Here is a 22,067-nt window from a genome sequence, read left to right on the forward strand (position 1 = left end):
TTTATCAAGTTAAAATTTATTAGAAATGTTTGCTCGTCTTGCGAAACACTCGCAGAACAAGTTACTCGCCATCCAAGGTTTTACTGTATTTTCTCTATTTCATGTTATCCTGACATAGGGTGCACGGACCCACACAAGGGCTGAATGTCCTACCCGACATCACACCACTCATGTTGGCAGAGCTGGTGTCTGTGTTCTTTCCACTCCACCACCTTGCCTACCTGCTTGGCATCGAATCATATAAATTCTAGGCAAATACCCCAGGAGCCGCCCCCTCCCCCAGATTCAAATCTCACCTAGCTCTTCGTTTGTGCTGTCATTATCCGTGGCAAAAGGGAATCTCTTTTGTTCTGCAATAGACTTGGCCTGGCTCTGAAATAAAAACAAACAAACGTACATGTTAGCTTCTCACAAATGAAGACGAGGCTTGCAATGAAAACCTGTATTTTTACAAAGTGAAGCTACATTTGATTCATATGGAAGTGAGAAAAGGTGCACTTTAAGTCATGCCAATTGTGTACTTCAAGCACATAGCTTATGGTGTAACTGATTTGCCTCCTCCCTTCCATTAGTGGTTCTGTTTCTAAGAACAAGTTTCTTTTCGCTCCCATAGGGATTTATCCTGCTGGCTGCTCCACGCTCCCTCCATGTTTTCAGAGACTATTTAATGGCCTCGATTAGATTACGAGGATCACGTTCTGGCGATCGGTCCTCCGATGCGGCTGGATGATAGAATATTGCTTTGTAAACTCTAAAAATACTTTAGAAAAAAGAGCTACCAGTTGTCCAGAGATGACGCCAGAAAGGGACCCACAAAATCTGAGCAGGAAACAAGACATTCTAGTAGAAAGTGCACAGCAGATGGTGAACATCTCCATCCTGCTCAGTGCAGTAAATTGCTACAAAGAATTGTTGCAGACATATGCCCATTTGGCAGGAAAACGAAACCAAAAGTGGAAACTAGGGGCAGACAAAATGAGTAAGTTTGCTTAGTAACCGGAGTGATTTTACAGGCAGCACGGGAAATGACGGCTCTCTAGGGTGCAGGAGACAAATCACATCAAACGCTACTACAGCGGCCACTTCCCCGGAAGATTTAACTGCTGATGCTAAGTTGGGATATGCTTAGCCTCCAGGGTACGTGTTAAAATGATTACTTCATGTGAGATTCACCTAAGACACAATTAAAACTTGTACACACACAGAGACAGGAGAAGCTAAGACAGTGAGGGACTGAAGATTTGCGGCTTTGGGCAAGACCACAGGATTAGAACTCAGTGGCGTCCTGATTAACTGAGTTCTTCTGTTTTAAAAATGCATAGTACGGATGCCTGTAGGCATATATGATGGCCAAATAATTTTACAGGAGAGTCTCTCCTAATTGCTGTTTGTGCTTTCCAGCTCATGATTGGTGGTCATTAGCAGATGACGAACTGTGGCCTCTTGGACTTCATGGACTCAAATAACAGAGTAACAAGGCACTTCCGCTTATACTCCCTTTACTCTCAAAATCTAGAGTGATACTCAGATACTGCGTGGTATTTAGTCTGCCTATGAAACAGGTCAAGAATAATCTACCTCTGGTTAAAACACTGGTTGAAAGCTAGAGGCCAGAAGGGCATCCCATGTCGGGATGAATGCGCACTTCATTCCATGCAGGACTCCAGACAAAATGGAACATCTGAAACTTCTACTACTATGGGAATGTTTAACACTGAATGTTTAACCTGATGACTAGAGAGGAAGTCTCTCAGCTCTTTCGCATTTTGTTCTATAGCTGGAAGCTTCCACACAGCTATGGGGAGCCTTACAGTGAGATCCTCGCAAGACTTAAGAAGCGGCAGATTTAACAACATGTGAAGGCATCACAGTACATACATCCCGTGTGACCAGACACGAGGCTCTCCTCTTTGTTAGGCGGTCACAGATAAGCACGCAGATGTAAAATACTTTTCCGCTTAGTAAGTTACATATAGCCAAGGAAAGGAGTCTATGAATATCGCTTTTAGTACTTAAAAAGGTCTAATTGTTTCATCCAGTACTCAGTGAGAGTTTCCCATTTGCCAAGGCTCTGGGCAGAAAGGCACAGGAAGAAAACAAAAATGAAATCCCATAAAAGGATATCATTTACTTGGGGCGCCTGGTGGCTCAGTCAGTTAAGCGTCCAACTTTTGATTTCAGCTCAGGTCGTGATCTCACAGTCCTGTGTTGGGCTCTGCACTGTCAGTGTTGAGCCTGCTGGGGGTTTCCCTCTCTCCCTCTCTCTGCCCTTCCCCTACTCTCCCTCTGTCTCTGTCTCTCTCTCTCTCAAAATAAATAAATAAACTTAAAAAAAAAAAAAAAAGAAATCATTACCCAGCAACATCAAGAGTATACTGAAGAGCACATCTGAGTTAAAGTGTTTTTATTTTACTAGAAATAACATCTAACAGAAGTGGGCAGAAAAGTATAATATGGACAAATTAACTTCTATCAATAAAGAGTCTTTCCCACTTTTTTTTTTATAAAAAAATTTTTTTCATAATATTTATTTATTTTTGAGAGAGAGAGAGAGAGAGAGCGTGAGCAGGGAAGGAACAGGAGGGAGAAGGAGACAAAGAATCTGAAGCGGGCTCCAGGCTCTGGGCTGTCAGCACAGAGCCCGACGTGGGGCTCAAACCCACGAACTGTGAGATCGGAACCTGAGCCGAAGTCGGACGCTTAACCGACTGAGCCACCCAAGCGCCCCAAGTCTTTCCCACCTAATACTGCATCTGTAGATATCTTCTGTGGACAGCGGGGAGAAGCTCCAATCAAAGACGTTAATGCACACAGCCCCACTTTGCTGGGACACCAACTCCAACCCATCCTCAGGTCACTGCTTACGCTTCAAGTTCTGAAAGCTGTCCTACCTGACCCCCCTAATTTAAAGGGAGATTATGTTGATCTTTTGCTATACCTCTATGTTCATTTGTATAATTATCTGGTTAGTGACTAGGAGTCACGAGTGCAGGGACTGAGGCTAGCTGGCTCACTGTGGCATTATTCCCAGTACTTACTTAGCACAACGCCTGGCACATAATAGGTGCAAAATAAATATCTGGAGAATTAATGAAGAAATGAATAGTCGAACTCCCATATTTTCAACCTAGGGAAAATGAAAGGCCAAGATTGATGAGCTTTCTCCCATAGGTTACTAGCTAGTGCCATCTTAAACTAGAAATGCAACACGGAGAAAATATTTGAATTACTGTCAGTAAGACGGTAGGTCCCTAATAATTCTAAGAATCTAATCCCCTCCCCAAGGTGGGGATTACCCAATTTCTACTTAAGTGTTTTCACTGGTGGCCAACTCACTACAAGCTAGCCCATTCTGGTTGGGGACCAGTCTAATTCAAGTTCTTCCATATATCGAGTTGATCGCTATGCAATGAGTTAGGTAACATCTGTTGATCATTCTTTGGCTTGCAAACTCTACCCATTTTCAGCAGTTCTCACATGCAAAGGCAAAGCTTTATCTGGAGAAGAGAGAGCAACCTAAAGGGAAATTTTAAACACAAGAAGCAAACAGTATCTATGTGGATGTTGAAGGAAAAGGCCTGGAGAAAAAAATATGTTCACCTTGGGCACTGAAAGAACAACTCAGCCTCAGAGAATTAAGTGTGAACAACAACAACAACAAAAAAGAGCCTTGCACCTGAGGCAGCTAGGCTGGAGGAGTGTACGTGCTAACGTGAACAGGCAGAGACAGACGTTATGTAGTGCCAGGAACTCATCCCTGGAGTGGAGAGGCCTCCTATACAGTTCAGCGGGTACTGACAGTTAAAAACATAGATATAAAAGATATCCACACAGGCAAAAGCTGGAAGAATAATATATTATACCTTAAAATACATTAGGTTCCTAGAAGTAAGGCTCAGCCATTATCTTCCCTTTATTCCTTGGAACTGAGAAGTAAAAAGGCCAAGGTCTAGAATGATCAACCATTCAATCCATAAGTCATAATAATGTAATGTGACTAAATACCAGACGACCTATCTTTATCTTATGCAAATAGAACCAACTAGAACCAACTCCTAGTTGATAAACAGAGGTGACCTGTGCCTTCTGAAACATGTGTCATTGTACTTTAGGTCATAAAGACAGAAGCATGGACAGAAGATGCGTACCAGGATCTTTTCAGTGTTGAGGGAAAGCAGTGAGTCACAGGGTGGCGGCCCTTTGGGTTCACAGTCTGAGTCGTGGAAGTTCAGAAAGGATGACTCTGAAAAGCAAACATCCCTGGTTATTCTCCGAACCTGAAATTTATGGTTCTTAGGTTCTTAACTATGAATTATAATGTTAGGAACACACACATGTGCGCGCGCGTGCGCGCGCGTGCGCGCGCGTGCGCGCACACACACACACACACACACAGAATCTACCAAACCAAAATAAGGACAAGGCAAAAAAGCACCAAAAGGGGCATCCTGCCTTCCACCTTACAGCTGTGTCACATTCTACAGTTTCCAAATACCTTGCATAGCTGTCATGACTGTCCCCACAACCAGTCACTAATACAGTACTTGTTAAGATCCCTTTTTCAGACATCTCCTACCTGGCAGCATTTACCATAGGTTAAAAAAAATTACAAAAGGGAGAACAAAGTCGAGCCAGGGAGATCTAATGTTAAAAGATATGTACCAGGGGTCTAGAATCCAGAATATATAAATAAGTCCTGATTTCAACAACAAAAAGACAACCCAATTAAAAAATGGGCAAAGGACTGGAATAGGCAATTCTCCAAAGAAGATACACAAATGGCCACTGAATAAATGGAAAGATGCTCTACATCATTATTGATTAGGGATGTAAATCAAACCACAATGAGGTTTGCCACAATAACGGCTTTTTTTTTTTTTATTGTCGAGGCAAACAAGTGTTGGCAAGGATGTAGAAAAATTAGAGCCCTTGTACATTGCTGTGTAAAATGGTGTGGCCACTGTGGAAGATAGTTTACTGGTTCATCCAAAAGTTGAACATAGAATTACCATATGGTCCTACTATTCCATCCCTAGGAATATACCCAAAAGAACTAAAAACAGGAACTCAAACAAGTATGTGAACATGCATCTTCACAGAAGCAATATTTAACAATAACCAAATGGTAGAAACAGCCCAAATGTCCATCAACAGACAATGGACAAACTGTGGTATATACATACAGTGGAATACTATTCAGTCTTAAAACAGAATAAAGTACTACAATCACCATTAATTGGTACACTTTACTCTTCAAATAATAAATCTACATTTATACTTTAACCATTTCAAAATTTGGAGACTTTTCACTCTAAGCTACATCTAAAATGCTAGCCCATATATGGAAACATTCAAATATTAAAGATAAATTTTTTAAAAAAGAATGAAATACTTTACATGTTCATATAACATGAAAGAACCTCCAAAATATAATGAGTAAGAACCTCCAAAACAAAAACTAAGTGAAAGAAGCCAGACACAAAAAGTCACATATTGTGTGAGCTCACTGACACGAAATAACCAGAAAAGGTAAATCCATAGATACAGAATGCACATCCATGGCTGAAGGAGGGAAGAGGAAGAAACTGCTGAGGGGTGAGGGGCTTACTTTGGAGTGATGGAAAGGTTTTGGGGTGGTTGCACAACATTGTGACTGTACTCAATGCCACAGGGCTGTTCATCGGAAAACATTTAAATTTATGTTATGTGAATTTTGCCTCAACAATCATTTTTAAACCTATACTGTAATTCAGCAGTCATTAAAGAGCATCAAATTGTGTTCAAGCGACCATGTGAACCGACAGAGATAAATTCTCATTTGTGTCTGTCTTAACAGCTGGAGACTAGAGCTAATATACCAAAGAAGCCCTGGATGGTCAGTGATTTCTGAAGCTAGAAGGTTAAATTTCACAAGGCCCAAGCAGAGTTTAAATGCATGGGTGGGTTCTGCTAATATCATCCTCAATGGGGAAAAACTGAGCGTTTTTCCCCTAAGGTCAAGAACACGACAGGGATGCCCACTCTCACCACTGTTATTCAACACAGTATTGGAAGTTCTAGCCTCAACAATCAGACAACACAAAGAAATAAAAGGCATCTAAATCAGCAAGGAGGAAATCAAACTTTCACTCTTCACAGACAACATGATACTCCATGGAAAATCCAAAAGATTCCACGAAAAAACGACCAGAACAGATGCATGAATTCAGCAAAGTCGCAGGATATGAAATCAATGCACAGAAATTGGCTGCATTTCTATACACCAATAATGAGGCAACAAAAGGAGAAATCAAGGTATCAATCGCATTTACAATTGCACCAAAACCCATTAAATACCTAGGAATAAGCCTAAGAGGTGAAAAATCTATACACTGAAAACTATAAAAAGCTTATAAAAGAAACTGAAGAAGGCACCAAAAAATGGAAAAATATTCCATGCTCATGGATTGGAGGAAAAAATATTGCTAAAATGTCGATACTACCCAAAGCAATCTACATATTCAATGCAATCCCTATCAAAATAACAGCAGCATTCTTCACAGAGCTAGTACAAACAATCCCAAAATTTGTATGGAACCAGAAAAGACATCAAATAACAAAAGCAATCCTGAAAAAGAAAACCAAAGCTGGAGGCATCACAATTCTGGACTTCAAGATGTATTACAAAGTTGTAATCATCAAGACAGTATGGTACTGGCACAAAAACAGACACTTAGATCAATGGAACAGAATAGAGAACCCAGAAATTGACCCACAAACGTAAGGCCAGTTAATCTTTGACAAAGCAGGAAATAATATCCAATGGAATAAAGACATTCTCTTCAGCGAATGCTGTTGGGAAAACTGGACAGCGACATGCAGAAGAATGAACCTGGACCACTTTCTTACACCCTACACAAAAATAAACTCAAAATGGATGAAAAACCTAAGCATAAGACAGGAAGCCGTCAAAATCCTAGAGGAGAAAGCAGGCAACAACCTCTTTGACCTTGGCCACAGCAACTTCTTACTCAACATGTCTCTGGAGGCAAGGGAAACAAAAGCAAAAATGAACTATCGTGACCTCATCAAGATAAAAAGCTTCTGCACAGCAAAGGAAACAATCAGCAAAACTAAAAGGCAACTGATGGAATGGGAAAAGATATTTGCAAATTACATACCTGATAAAGGGTTAGTATCCTAAATCTATAAAGAACTTATCAAACTCAACACCAAAAAAACAAATCATCCAGTGAAGAAATGGGCAAAAGACATGAATCGACACTTCTCCAAAGACATCCAGATGGCTAACAGATGCATGAAAAAATGCTCAACATCACTCATCATCAGGCAAATATAAATCAAAGCCACAGTGAGATTCTACCTCACACTTGTCAGAATATCTAAAATTAACAACTCAGGCAACAACAGATGTTGGTGAGGATGCAGAGAAAAAGGAATCCTTTTGCACTGCTGTTGGGAATGCAAGCTGGTGCAGCCAGCCTGGAAAACAGTATGGAGTTTCCTCAAAAAATTAAAAATAGAATTATCTTATGGCCCAGCAATTGCAGTGCTAGGTATTTATCCAAAGGATACAGGTATGCTGTTTTGATGGGGCACATGCACCCCAATGTTCATAGCAGTGCTGTTGACAATAGTCAAAGGAAGGAAAGAGCCCAAATGCCCATTGACAGATGAATGGATAAAGAAGAAGTGGTATATACATACAATGGAATATTACTCAGCAATCAAAAAGAATGAAATCTTGCCATTTGCAACATTGTTGATGGAGTGTGTTATGCTAAGTGAAATTAGTCAGAGAAAGACAAATATCATATGACTCACTCATATGTAGAATTTAAGATACAAAACAGATGAACATAAGGGAAGGGAAGCAAAAATAATATAAAAACAGGGAGGGGGACAAAACAGAAGAGACTCTTAAATACAGAGCACTGAGGGTTGCTGGAGGGGAGGTGGATGGAGGGATGGGCTAAATGGGCAAGGGGCATTAGGAGGACACGTGCTGGGATGAGCACTGGGTGTTATACGTAGGGGGTAGATCACTGGATTCCATTCCTGCATCATTATTGCACTATGTGCTAACTGACTTGGATATAAATGTAAAAAATAAGTAAATAATAAGAGGATGGGTGGGTTCAGACTGGGGAACAGAGAGAATGGGTATTCTGGGTGGGATGAGTGGTATACACAGAAGTATAAAGGTGAGAAAACGCGAAGGAGCAGTAAGCAGGCGACCCTGGCTAGAGGGAGCTGGTGTTGGAAAATAAAAGATGGAAGGTTGGAACGTGAGTGGTCAGACTGGGGAGTCTTGGAGCCAAGAGAAAGGCTTTAGTCTCACATGAGTGAGGAGGCAGTAATGGTTGTCAGTAGGTAGTTGGAAATAACATTAATTTATAACCTATTTCTTCTTAAAGCTAACATTTGAGGCCTTGCCATATGCGAAGCACTGCAGTAAGCATTGCATATACGTGGCCTCATTCTATTCTAACAATGCCTCCACTTGGTGGGATTCACTTAGGTTTCGATAAACATGCATCGGTATAATTGTAAGTGGATGCACTCATTCCCTTCTGTGAAACCTAACCATCTGTGGGCAATTAGGCTGTCCTTCCCCCCTTCTGATAAATAGTATTTTACAAGTATGCTTGACCTATATTTTTTAAATTCACCCAATCTGGCAATTAAATTCTAACCAATACAATTGCTGAGGCAAAGGGTGTAAATAACTTTAAGACCTTTCACATACGCTGCCCCATTTCCCTCCCAGGATGTAATAATAATTTCATTCCCACCCAACAGTGTAGAAGATGGTCTATTTCACTCTGCTCAGAGTATTCTGTTCTTTTCATCTCTTCCTAATCTGAAAATAGCACTAGTGAGACCAAACTTTTGGTTTACTGCCCATTTGTATCTCTTCTTTTGTAAATCATGTGTTTCCTCTGCTAATTTTTAAGTCATTTTAGGGGCGCCTGGGTGGCGCAGTCGGTTAAGCGTCCAACTTCAGCCAGGTCACGATTTCGCGGTCCGTGAGTTCGATCCCCGCGTCAGGCTCTGGGCTGATGGCTCGGAGCCTGGAGCCTGTTTCCGATTCTGTGTCTCCCTCTCTCTCTGCCCCTCCCCCGTTCATGCTCTGTCTCTCTCTGTCCCAAAAAAATAAATAAACGTTAAGTCATTTTATCTATTCCGGCCTAAGGTATAGAAGCGAATGTCTATTTTCCAGTTCTCTCAGAACGATTTTGAACATCACCTTTACAATACATTACAGTCACCGGGGTCTTAAAGGAAGCTTTGAGATAAGTTATACCCAACTAAAATAGCTCTCACAGATGACTATTCAATCTATACGGGCACTGATGTTTAAAATATTACAGTAGGACTTCATGTTCATTCTAGAAAATAGAAAAAAATCACAAAACATAAAAAAAAAAAAAAAAGTCATTTAGAATACTACCATACATTGAGATCCACTGTGAAAACCTTGGCGTTAATTACTGTAATTAAGAGGGACAATTCTTGAAATCAGACAGACTGGGTTTGAATTCCTGTTCTCTGCAACTACTTACTAGCTCTTGGTCACTGATCTAGCGGCCTCATCAATCTTCGGTTTCTTCATTTGTAAAACAGGGTCGCTGATGGTATCTACTTCACAGGAGTGGTTGATTTAAACAAGATTATAGGGGCACCTGGGTGGCTCAGTGAGTTAAGTGTTCATCTGTTGATTTCGGCTCATGTCAGGATCTCCCGGTTCATGGGATCCAGCCCCATGTCAGGCTCTTTGCTGACAGCACAGAGCCTGCCTGGATTCTCTCTTTCCCTCTCTCTCTCTCAAAATCAGTAAATAAACTTTAAAAAAATAAACAAGGAGATATAAGTAAAGTATTTGGTACAGTTTCTGGCACAAAGGAGACAGAGGATATTTGCTATTGTTACCATTAGGTTGTGAGGAGATACACTGTTTTGTAACCTGCCCTTTTAACGTAACAATATAATATAAACACTTCCCCATTTGATTGAACTTTCTTCTGCAAACTATTTAAATTTAAACTTAGTGAGGTTATATATCATTTTTAAAAATTTTTTTTAACGTTTATTTATTTTTGAGACAGAGAGAGACAGAGCATGAACGGGAGAGGGGCAGAGAGAGAGGGAGACGCAGAATTGGAAGCAGGCTCCAGGCTCTGAGCCATCAGCCCAGAGCCCGACGCGGGGCTCGGACTCACGGACCTCGAGATCGTGACCTGAGCTGAAGTAGGACGCTTAACCGACTGAGCCACTCAGGCGCCCCGATTATATATCATTTTTAATTTAATATCTTTAAGATTTCAGTGCTCTACGATAAACCTGTATTTTGTTGTTTCTAGACTAACTCCTTCTAATGATCTGCCTATTGACTTCAATAGTTTCACAATGTATCCTTAAAATAAATGCACACATTTTAACATAAAGGAAAGCCTCATCAATTTTTTTTCCCAAAAGTTTCTTGGCTATTTGGATCAACATTCTTCCTTCAAATAAACTTGTCATTAAGGATCCAAAACCAAAATGTCCCTCTTGGAATTTTTATTGGAATTGGTAAAACCATAGGGGGACCTGAGTGGCTCAGTCAGTTTGGTGTCCAACTTTGGCTCAGGTCATGATCTCATGGTTGGTGAGTTTGGGCCCCACCTCAGGCTCTGTGCTGACAGCTCAGAGCCTGGAGCCTGCTTTGGATTCTGTCTCCCTCAAAAATAAATAAGCACTAAAAAAAATTTTTTTTAATAAATAAAAAAGAAAAAAAACCAAATAGGAGAATCCTTCCTTCATATGGTAAAATGCATCCACGTTAACCCATAGCCATATAGAGCATCTTCCCACTGGATGCTCATGTTAAAAGTCTTATCAAAAGGTGAAATTCTGGGTCAGTAAATGAAGTATTAATGTCAGGAATAAGCAGGAGTACTAGTACTGAACAGTTTTTTGGAGGTTTTCTCTAGTTCAATGAGACGCTAAATGAGTATAAATACTAAAAAGACCCTGATATCATTACATGTAGAGGATGCAATTACCCACTGAATAAATGGAAGCATTAAAAGAGCTGCTAGGAATTCAGTGATGCTGTTGTTCACGTCCGCAGGAAACTCCCCGAGCAAGCCGCTTCCCCTGACTCTGCTCTAGTTCGTAGGGTCTTTAAGCTGCCGTGATTTCACATTTCTGTGTGATTTCGCTTACTGTTGGTTTCCCTCCCTGAACTGTAGTATTCGTATACAAGGACAGGGGTCATTTCTGGTTTTGTGGACCACTGAGCAATGAATAGAACAAGGTAGATGTGCAACAAACACGTAATCAATGGCCATCCACCAATTTCCTTTTCAATCACAACAAATTTGAATGTATAAATTCTATAGAAAAATTGTAAAATTTCACACAGGCCAATAAAACACTTGAATAGATTAAATTTTGTAAAGTACTCCTCTGCTCGTTAATCTACAGTTTTAGCAATTCTTTAAAAAAAAATTTTTTTTTAATGTTTACTTTTCAGAGATTGAGAGAGAGAGAGAGAGAGAGAGCATGAGCAGGGGAGGGACAGAGAGAGAGGGAGTCACAGAATCTGAAACAGGCTCCAGGCTCTGAGCTGTCAGCACAGAGCCTGATGCAGGGCTTGAACTCACAAACCGTGAGATCATGCGTTTAACCGACTGAGCCACCCAGGTGTCCCTTCTTACTCTTTATTTTACCAAAAATTTTTAAATCAGGAAAGCTGGCTGAACTTTATCAAGTGCTTTTGGAATTTCTTTAATCATATGATTTTTCTCCATGACTTACTAAGGTGATTAATTCAATTTTTTTTTTTTTTAAGTTGAACCACCTTTGCACTTCTAAGATAAATTCTAATTGGTCAAGGCACATCATTACTTTAATTTCTGGTTTCAACTTATTAGTATTTTACTTGGGATTTTTATAACTGTGCTATAGTTTTCTACCCATACTTGCCACTATATTAAGTTCTGTCATCCATGTTTTTCGCTGATTTGAGGTCTGTAAGAGAAAAACAGCTTATTACAGTTGTACCTAGACTTCTCTGGGAACAGGTTAAATTTCTTCTTTGATCTAAAACTGTTTTGTTTGATATGGCTTGAATTGTCTAACAATAACAACAATCTATATTTAGATGGAATAGGTTTTCATACAACTAGGAAAAGCCTCTGTTTTCCTCCTTGCTCAGATAATGCAAGTAAAATTTAAAGATAATTGCTACACGGGGCGCCTGGGTGGCTCAGTCAATTAAGTGCCTGACTTCGGTTCAGGTCATTATCTCATAGTTGGTGAGTTCAAGCCCCGCATCGGGCTCTGTGCTGACAGCTCAGGGCTTGCAGCCTGCTTCGGATTCTGTGTCACCCACCCTCTCTCTCTACCCCTCCCCCACGAGCTCTCTCTCCCTCAAAAGTAAACATTTTAAAAAATTAATTACTTAAAAAATATTCTCAAAACACATCGCAGAATCTCATCTTTTTCTTCCAGATCATCTTCCTGGACATTTATTTATTGCTTCGTATTGTTAACCTTATTAGCGGGAATTTCTTCACATTTGTCTCTTCGTTCTAATGGCCTCTACCACTGTCCACACAGCCCCTCATTCCTAATGGACGTTTGCATTTGCTCACCTGCAAATCAATGACCTTTTTCGAAAGAACTGTCTAGAGTCATTTCTTTGAGGGCCGCCTGGGTGGCTCAGTCGGCTGAGCGCCTAACTCGATTTTCACTCAGGTCATGATCCCAGCCAGGGTCATGGGATCGAGCCCCACATCAGACTCCGTCCTGAGTACGGAGCTGACTTAAGATTCTCTCTTTCTCCTCTGCCCCTCTCCCCTGCTCGCGTACGTACCCTCTCTCTAAAACATGGAAAGAAAAACAGAAAGAATTACTTTTTTTGAATTGTTCTGCAGCCTTGCCATAAAACTACACACAGAGTTATTATAATGATTTTCATTCTTCATTATACTCCCTTATTCCTGAAGTCAAGTATTTGTTTCTTCTCATTTTTCTTGACCAGCCTTGCGAGGTAACTGTCTAAACTTCACCAGTACTTTCGAAGAACCAGCTCTGATAGTGAAATTTGATTCAATCTGAAGTCACAGGAAGAGTAATTAGTGTGGAGGCAAAGTCGGAGAGTCGTTCAGAGTGTGGGCTGTGGAGCCGGACTGACCCGGCTCAGATGCCTAAGTGGTTGACTTGGCGCAAGTCCTTCTGTATCTCTTAGCCTCAGTTTCCTCATTTGTAGAACAGGAACGACTACCCCCACATACCCTCACAGGCCTATTACGAGGAAGAGACGTGATGCCCACAGTTCACAGGAAATGGTTGTCACAGGTTGGTAGGGCCGGCCCTTGAACCACACGGGTTTGAACTGCGTGGGTTCACTTACATGCAGGTTTTTTAAAATAAACATAGATATTGCTGTAAACGTATTTTCTCTTCATGATTTTCGTAACCACGGTTCCTTCTCTCTAGCTTATTTTAGTCTAAGAATACAGAATGTAATACATATACAAAATATGTGTTCCTCGACTGCTTGTTATTAGTAAGGCTTCCGGTCAACAGTAGGCTATTAGCAGTTAAGTTTTGGGGGAGTCGGAAGTGGCACATGGACTTTTGATGGTGTGGGAGGCAGGGGGGAATTGGTTGGTGCCCCTAACCCCCTAAGGGTCCACTATATACATATCTCGGAAATTACCATTTTTTTCTGTTAATTTCTTCTTCCTTCTTAAGATTATTTTGGTCTTCGCAGAACTTGACAGCTTTCGAAATGCCCTCGCAACACTCTGTCCACTGGTCCTCCCTCCTCTGAGGCAGGGAGGACACACCTTAGGCGGATCACACACGTGGGGAAACGAGGTCAGTGTTAACGCGCGTGTTTAAGTCACAAGACGAAGAAATCGCCCGCATCTGTGCTCCGGGACACCGCATCAACAGAGGTGCACGGTCCGCTTGTCACCACTCATTCTGCCCCTGCTGGGTCCTAGCAATGCCCTCAGGCTTCCTTCCTGTCCTCCCAAACCCCACAGACCACTGATTTTAAGAAGAGCGGTTTCGGTAAAGACACGAGGGGCCAACTGCAGTAGCTTCGGCAAAGGATGGGAGATGGGGAGACAGTGCACAGAAGCATCTCCTCTGAGGAATTCTGCTGTAAAGGAAGCGGAGAGAGAGAGACAGACAAGAGGTGGATGGAGGGGCAGATAGTCCTGTCTTGGTTTCTTGTGTTTCCCAGATGGGAGCTCTCACAGCCATCTGTATGCTGACGGAAGACAAGAGGGAATGAGCGCTCCCGCACAGGGAGCGTGCCCCACTCCGCAGAGGCTCCCACAGCTCCGCACAGCGCCAGGACCAAAGGCAGAAGCTATCCTAGGGCTGCAGGCACGCTGCAGCTGTGATGGTGGGAAGCACAGAAGTTCTCTGCTGATTGCATCTTCCTCAATCAAATTACCTCCTAGGGAGGAGAGGAGACTGGGGGGCAGCGGGGGGTGGGGGGGGCATTGGAAGTACCACGTATTTGTCATACAGTCATGTCGGCAGGTGAAAGGGCCTGAAAGTTTGCAAGCAGCACGCTCAGAGCCGATCCCTGAAGGAAGACGTTTTATAAGGGATTCAACAGCTGCTGGGCTGCACTTACCACTTGACCACCGCGCCCTAGTTAGAACAGTGGGCCAAGTTCACCCGGAAACCAGGATGACGGGGCCTTTCCCACCGATGGGCTGGAACGTGGGAGTCAGACACCAGATACTTACTGGCAATTCTAGTCCTAGGTGTAGGGTGGCCTGGGAAGAGCAGAAATAATTACTGTGGCTGGATGCGCGACCTGAAGGCCAAGGGGCTGATACGCAGCATCAGTTATACTGTCTGTTGCTTTGATCAATTTCTGCACTTGTAAGACAACCACTGTTGAGGACGTTGCACATCACCTTGGTTGATGGTCCCAAATGGTATACATTTCTTTTAGAATGTGATAACAGGAAAAGTAATAGGAAGAGTTCTCCTCGGAATTCATATGCTTCTTTTATTCTAACAAAATCGCATTCATCAGTACCTAAGATGTGTAAGTTATCATAAAACAACTTGCAAATAGAGGCTGCCCACTGGGAACGAGATTATAAAGCCAACGTATAATTAATCCACCAGAACAAAGATCTGCAAAAGCCATCTTTCGCAGTTTTATAACAAAGCATGACCATAATCTGATCAAAGCTGTATTAACCCTAACAAAAGTATTAACAGGTGTAAAGAACGTATAAAACCTTAAAAAAAAAAAAAAAAAAAAGGAGCTGGTCAGCTGCACAAAATGGAAAAAGAGGGAAGGAAGTAAATCATGTAGCACTGACCCAAGAGCAGAACCAGGTGGGGGGGGGGGGGGCAGGAGGCGCTGTAGCCACAAAGGCTATTCACTTAGCCTGGGGTCATAACATGGATTACACACGCATCAGGTGCTCAAGGTGGCACATACTTTTAAGAGCTGAAGACTCTGTCCATGAACCTATACGTGATGTCAAATACCATCAACTCCACTGGGAAAGCAATGCTGTGAAACCATTAGTGAAAAGGGAACAGGGTCACTTTGAACACTCCACGGCGAGCAAACTCAACTGGCCTTTCGTGTCGAAGAGGCGGACCGTCTGACCCAGGATTTCTGAGTGTCTACGTAAAGGACGCCGGCACCCGAGTCAGAGCAAATCTCACCGTGCTGGTTCCTGAATCAGACATAAAGCCATACCAAATCATCTCCAAACCAAACTGGGGGAACGGGGGGGGGGGGGGAGGAGACTTCATTAGCGAAGCTTAAACACAGATATCAGTTGTGTACTGGGGACCCCCTCCGGTTACGCAGATGGTTCAGTTTGTGAAAACAGCTGTGATCCGTTTTTCTACATAGACGTCATGTTTCGATAAAAGGTAAAAATAAAAAAGATAAGAGAATGAAAATGTCAGAAAGCATTAACCCCGAAGTGAGAAGTATTCAAATTCTGCTACTTCAATGAATTTTGTCTTTATTCTATCTGCAAGATAACAGGCCCGAACAAAAAGATAAAATGGCCTCTTTGAAACACCATATTGTGAAAAGGGGAAGCTTCAGAGGCCGGTCAGTCGGCCAAGTGTTTAGGGAGTGAAGTGACGCCAGGCCGTGTCTACGCGCTGTAGAACTTCTTGAAAAGTCCGTACACCCAAAGTGCTCTGCCACTCCTGTAGGCATGTTTCATGCAGGGTAGGTTCTAAAACCCAGGCCCCATTATCCTTTGCCCTCATCCAGAGAGCGACGACCCCTCATGGTCCAAAGCAGAACACTGGTCTACTGGGGTACAGACCGTTCAAAAGGTAAATGTAATTTTTAAGAACAATAGATCTATTTGAGAAAGCTTCACAAGTCTGCAAATAGCACAGCTATCATCCTCATAGGGCTCATGCTATAAAAAGCAACTCTTAAACCAGAAGACTTTCTGAAAGATGCAAAAGAGGCAAAAGCAGTCTCCAGGCGATGCCCCAGTGGCCAGGGCCAGGGGAGACGATACAGAAATCTCTTTCTCACTCTATGCCTCCGTCTCTGTGACTCAAAATAAGCGAGTTATCTTATACTGGCAAATTTACTTCTGTAGACCTTAAAAAAAAAGACTAGAAGAGATTTGCCACAAAACTGTATGTGATAACATGCACAGAGAATCAGGGCCAAGGGTAAAAAAGGGATCAAGCAAATCTACTAACAGTAAGGGTTACCACAGTTACCATGACTGGGCTTAAAACGTGGTTCTTAACTTCCTCATAGCCAGAACAAAAAAAGGAAATAGCACTCATTATAAAAGTTTCCCTCTACTGATTCCCTGCCACCGTTAAGGCATAGCAATGATTTAAGTGCTGTGAGCAAGAAGACTGATTTCATGTATTTTAAATAACTGCCTCCTTTAGTTAGAAAGATATAGACAATCTTTAGGTCTTACTGTCAAAAACACAATCAGGTTCGTAGTTACTTCCTTATTTTTGTGACAGTTAACAACCCCCGAATCAGACACTAATTCCCTTTGCTTCACACAGAACCGTGGGGAAATAAACTCAAATCTTGGATTATTAATCTCAATAAACTAAGGAAAATTACTTCAGGTTGTAAATTAACCGTCGAACTTCATTGAGACATTAAGCATAGAACTAATGCTGCTGGATAGATGAAGGTGGCCATTTCAAAGTTTCCAGAAAGACATCAGGTACAAGGACTGCCTAACTTAGGAGCAGACAAAAGTCTCAAGAAGGCAGGAAAAAGGGAAAAAAAAAAAAAAATCCGAAATCACTGTTGTTATAAATACTACATTTTCAAAGAAGGAAAATGAAAGCGTTTTCAAAACAGTGACTAGAGGGGCGCCTGGGTGGCTCAGTCGGTTAAGCGTCCAACTTTGGCTCAGGTCATGATCTCGCGGTTCGTGAGTTCAAGCCCCGCGTCAGGTTCTGTGCTGATGGCTCAGAGCCTGGAGCCTGTTTCAGATTCTGTGTCTCCCTCTCTCTCTGACCCTCCCCCGTTCATGCTCTGTCTCTGTCTCAAAAATAAATAAACGTTAAAAAAAATTTTTTTTTAAAATAGCAGTGACTAGAGGTGCACAGGTTCGAACTATTACAATACATCCTGGTCCATAAAGGACACACGAAGATGTATTTCATACGGGACGAACGCCGCCTTTGAAGAAAGATGCAAGGTGGCTTTCTCAGGAAGAGCAGAGGGGACACAGATGAATTCTTAAGGGACAGGTTACAGCTTATCTAGCCCTTAACTTGCCTGATCTGTAACATTACGGTGCCAAGTTAAGGGGTAAGACCTCTCCCAAGCTCGCTCTGCTCTGGTCCCTGTCGATGCCACCTTATCAGAGGCCTTCCCTGGCCCCCCTCAAGGCAGCAAAGCCCTCTTCCTTCTTCAGGGCACTTAGCAGCGGGCCTACTGAACACTGGTCTCTTCCTGCACTGGCACAGGCTCCACTTGGGGGAAGCCAGCCACTGCTACTGTATCCCCAAGGATCCAAAACACTGAGCAAGTGGGAGGCACACAGATAGCTTTCCCGCAAAAGAACAGAGCCATCCTAGCTCTACTGTCCAAAATATTCGGTGCAGTGAAGCATCCTTCCATGTACGTAAACAAAAAAATTCTAGAAGTTACTTAAGAATGTAACTTTCAACAAACGTGAAGACAGTGGGACTTGATCAGTAATAAGAAAGTATACGGATCAGCAGATATTACTAAGGAAATAATGCACAAAAGGTCGGGAGGCCAGGTTCAAACCCTGGCTCTGAACTCCTCTGTGGGACCTTCCCCAACTTCTCTTTGCCTCAGTTTCACCTTAGGTAAAATGGGGACAAAAACAGTACCTGCTGCAGTGTCGAGGATTAAATAACATACAGGGCGTATACACATAAAACCAGGGGGAAAAATTGGGGGAAAACCTTCTGTTCCTTATTTCTTCCTGCAATTCCAAACTACAAACAGGGCAAAGGTAGCAAGGAAGGGAAAATGATTTTTTTTTTAATGTTTATTTATTTTTGAGAGAAAGAGAGAGAGATACTGTGGGGTGGGGGGGTAAGGGACAGAGACAGAATCTGAAGCAGGCTCTGCACTGTCAGTGCTAAGTTCGACTCGGGGCTCAAACTCATGAACCATGAGATCATGACATGAGCCAAAGTCAGATGCTTAACCGACTGAGCCACCCAGGTGCCCCGGGAAATTGATTTTTATTTGAAAAATATGTACATTACAGCATTCACTTTTTAAAAAAAGATTATTTTTCCCATAGGAAAACAGATGACCTGACATTTGTGGCTATACATGTTTTTCAAATAAAATACAAAAACGTGCCGGGGAGAAAGTTGAAGGGGGCCTGGGAACAGCAAAGTCAGGATGACACCGCTGGTGCCCCAGTCATCCATGCTTATCTGTGCAGCTGGACCTCGATGGGGTTCAGCCCACTGAGCTCGAGGCTGATCCCAGGGCACTGGATTCCATTTGATGGTGGTCCACACAGCACAATCAGCCATTGCCAGTGCGCTGTTCACACCTATGGCTCCCACCATAGGAAGACACATATTGTCTTTGGCCCTGTAATCACTGGGGGTTCGGTCTTATGAGAATACCCATACAGCCCATTGGAAGGTGTGCAGATTTAGACCCAAGCAGGTGTCAGTTCAGCCATTTGAATCTGAAAGCTGTGGGAAGGCTTCTGAAAAGTGGCGGTGCTTCTGTGTCTGTCCTCTGCATACGGACTGGCTTGACACGGACAGGCTCGTGGCTGGAAAGGCCAGCAAGTGATGACGACGTGATGAATGGATGGTGAGGCTCTCAACAACTGATTCGTTCTGGATCCTGGCACTTATCTAGACCCTTCTGTTGATCAGAAGGGGGTTCTGGATTCAGAACCTCTGGGCTACGATATGATTAGTTGTAAATCCTGAATTTGTTCCTACATCTGTTCTTCTTAGGACAGTGAGGGAATGTGGCAGTTTCACAGGGTCCAGCTTCTACCTACTCGTCCAAAATGAAGAGGGAGAAATGAGAGACATTTGGGGAGTCTCTACCATGACAGAGATGGCTCCTGTCACGTCCCACAGCTGGAGTGGCAAGTAGCATAAGCAGTTGCCTTTGGGAATTATTAACTGGGAACAGCAGCAGCAGCCAAGTGACTTCGGCGCCTGTCAGCAACTGCGGGACATTCACGTCACCCCAGGGGAGGCTGGCTCCAAGACTCATGCCACACATTTCCAACAGCACTTGTGGAATGCCGAACTAAGAAACCAAGTACTAAGAAACTACATGGGGGGAGATAAATGAAAAACTGAAACATTTGACAAATTATGCTTAAAGCCTCATTAAGATTGCGTTCATCCTTTGACGCAAAGAACTCTGGATAATGGTTTCCACAATGGACAGGAAAACTCCTCCGAACGCCCGGTTCATGAAAACTTATATTACCTCGGGGAAAAGCATAATACACGTCAGAGTTGGCCCAAATAAGGACTCCAAAGACTAGCATAAGCCATGGAGTGAAATGAGCCACCTAGATCAATACTATCAATCAATTTCATAATATAAATCAATGTCTAACTTCTACTGCCTAGAATCTGTGTCTCCTTGAGCCAGTGAGCATCACATGACCATACAAGGGAAGGGGAAATGAAGATTTACATAACACGTCCTATATGCTAGCACTCACTACAGATGTGTTCTCCTACCTATAATGACTTAGTGTCTAAGACAAAGCTTTGTCTGGAGCCTGACCACCTGGCCCCGTCCCTTTACAGCGGTGGGCCCACAGGAAAGTGATGATTTCACCGTGTCGCAGTTTCCTCATCTGAGGAAAAGGAGCTACCATTCAATGAGGTAGTGACGGGTGTTTCAAAAGACTTAAGAAAATAGGCTAACCAACCTACTCTTACGACAGCACCTGGCATACGGCAAGCACTCCGTATTATGTTGGCTATTTCTCACTTTCCCCGCAGCACTCTTGTGAAGAAAATGAAACCCGGTAATTAGGTAACAGTGTCTTCAATTTACAGAGGCGGCAATTTCGCTTGCCAAGACAAGCAATTAACTTGTTCAGAGTCACAGGAAGCCACAGAGGTAAAAAGCCATTCTTTTCCCACTATACAATGCCCGCCGAGTTTTTTATGCTGTTACTAGCTAGCCAAGGCCCACTACAAAACAAAGTCAATGAGTGAGACTTCCTCAAGGGAGTCAGATTGTGCTAAAAGGAAATCAGAGTGTGCTAATCTTGACATCTCTCAACTAAAAAATGCTTATTGTCTTCCCAGTTGCACAATGTTCAAGAACACAGCTGTCCAGGCTGTAAAAGCCACCAGCCAGCTTCTAGTGAATTAGGTAGACCTAGAGGTTTCAAAAGCAAGCCTTGAGGGAATTAGGGGGAAGAGGAAAAGGAAAGGAAGGGGAGGGGACTGAAGGGTGAAAAGATCCGATGGAAATGTCAAAACAAAAAACCACAAGCATGTATTTGCCCCTAAGGCATCTGCCATGACTTACTAAATTGAGGGCAAAAGCGCCCAACTTAATCAATGAGATGGCCTAGTTCCAATAAGCCCGGCTCTGACTTACACAGGCTGAAGGCCTGCGGGGCCCTCTTACTCACTGGGAGATACCGGACAGGTCACAGGTCAATCTTAAATAACTGGAAGCAAGATGTCATCGAGCAGAAAAAATAGGCTTACTCTGGTCTTCCCTTCTTTCTTCCAGGGATCGAATTTGGAGAGATAATGTTTAATACAAGACATCAAACCCAGGTCAGAGAACCTGATTTCCAGGCCTAAGAAGGGCCAGACGACCCCCACTCCGGGCGCGGGCCCCCCACTGGGCCCGGTCCTCCTCCATCCTTCCGTTTTCCCCTCCCTCGCTCCCCCGGCAACCGTGGGGCACAGAGCGGGAACCGGGGCTGCCCCAGGCCACTTGCCATCTCCTCCTCCACCCTTTCGACAATTGCTGCAACTCCGAAGAGACCGCCCTGGTCCCCAGGAACATGCTGTCAGCTCTTTTCTCTATTCACCACCCTCCCCACGGCAGCTACCAGAGAAGGGCGCGCAGCGGCGTGGGTGCGAGCGGCGGGAAGCGGCCCCAGGATGACACCTCGCCGAGCCGGCTCCCCCAGGAGCACACGCCGCACCGCGGCCGGCGGCGGCGAGGCCCGGGCCGCCCGAACATCGGCCCCCGGGAGCCCGCCGTCCCCACGGCCCCGCCGTCCCCGCGGCCCCGGGCGACCCGGACGCCCGCCCGCCGCCCACTCACCGCCGCACTCGACCGAGTACTGGTCTCCCCAGTCCCCGGACTGCGGGCTGCAGCCGCCGCCTGCCTGGGCCTCCTGCTGCTGCCGATGCTGCAGCTCCTGCTTGAGCAGGGACAGCGGCGAGTAGTGCTCAGTGGCCAGCGCACCCGGGCGCGGCCCGACGGACAGGACCCCCAGCAACAGCAGCACCAGGACGCGCCGGGCGGCGTCCGCGGCGGCCACAGCGCCGCCCCAGCAGCAGTAGCAGCAACAGCAGCAGCCGGCAGGTGCCATCTTTCCTCAAGG

At 43.7% G+C, this 22,067-nt stretch overlaps 1 protein-coding gene across 7 annotated transcripts in view; it reads right to left on the reverse strand.

Moving 5' to 3' along the window:
• TTC13 (tetratricopeptide repeat domain 13) overlaps positions 1-22,055 on the reverse strand; it is a 78,321-nt gene extending 56,266 nt beyond the window's left edge. For 6 of the 7 annotated variants that reach the window (XM_027046881.2, XM_027046880.2, XM_053207022.1 and 3 more), the window contains exons 1-3: positions 21,785-22,055; positions 4,149-4,243; positions 297-372 (exon numbers count right to left, since the gene is read on the reverse strand). In XM_027046881.2, the coding sequence (XP_026902682.1) occupies positions 297-372; positions 4,149-4,243; positions 21,785-22,055 (442 nt within the window). Of the gene's footprint in view, positions 1-296; positions 373-3,038; positions 3,128-4,148; positions 4,244-21,784 lie in introns of all 7 variants that reach the window. The other variant, XM_053207023.1, reaches the window with a different exon arrangement.
• Between the last annotated feature and the right edge of the window lie 12 nt (positions 22,056-22,067).

Source organism: Acinonyx jubatus, chromosome D2 (genome assembly GCF_027475565.1).
Source record: "Acinonyx jubatus isolate Ajub_Pintada_27869175 chromosome D2, VMU_Ajub_asm_v1.0, whole genome shotgun sequence".
Classification (NCBI taxonomy): Eukaryota; Metazoa; Chordata; class Mammalia; order Carnivora; family Felidae; genus Acinonyx; species Acinonyx jubatus.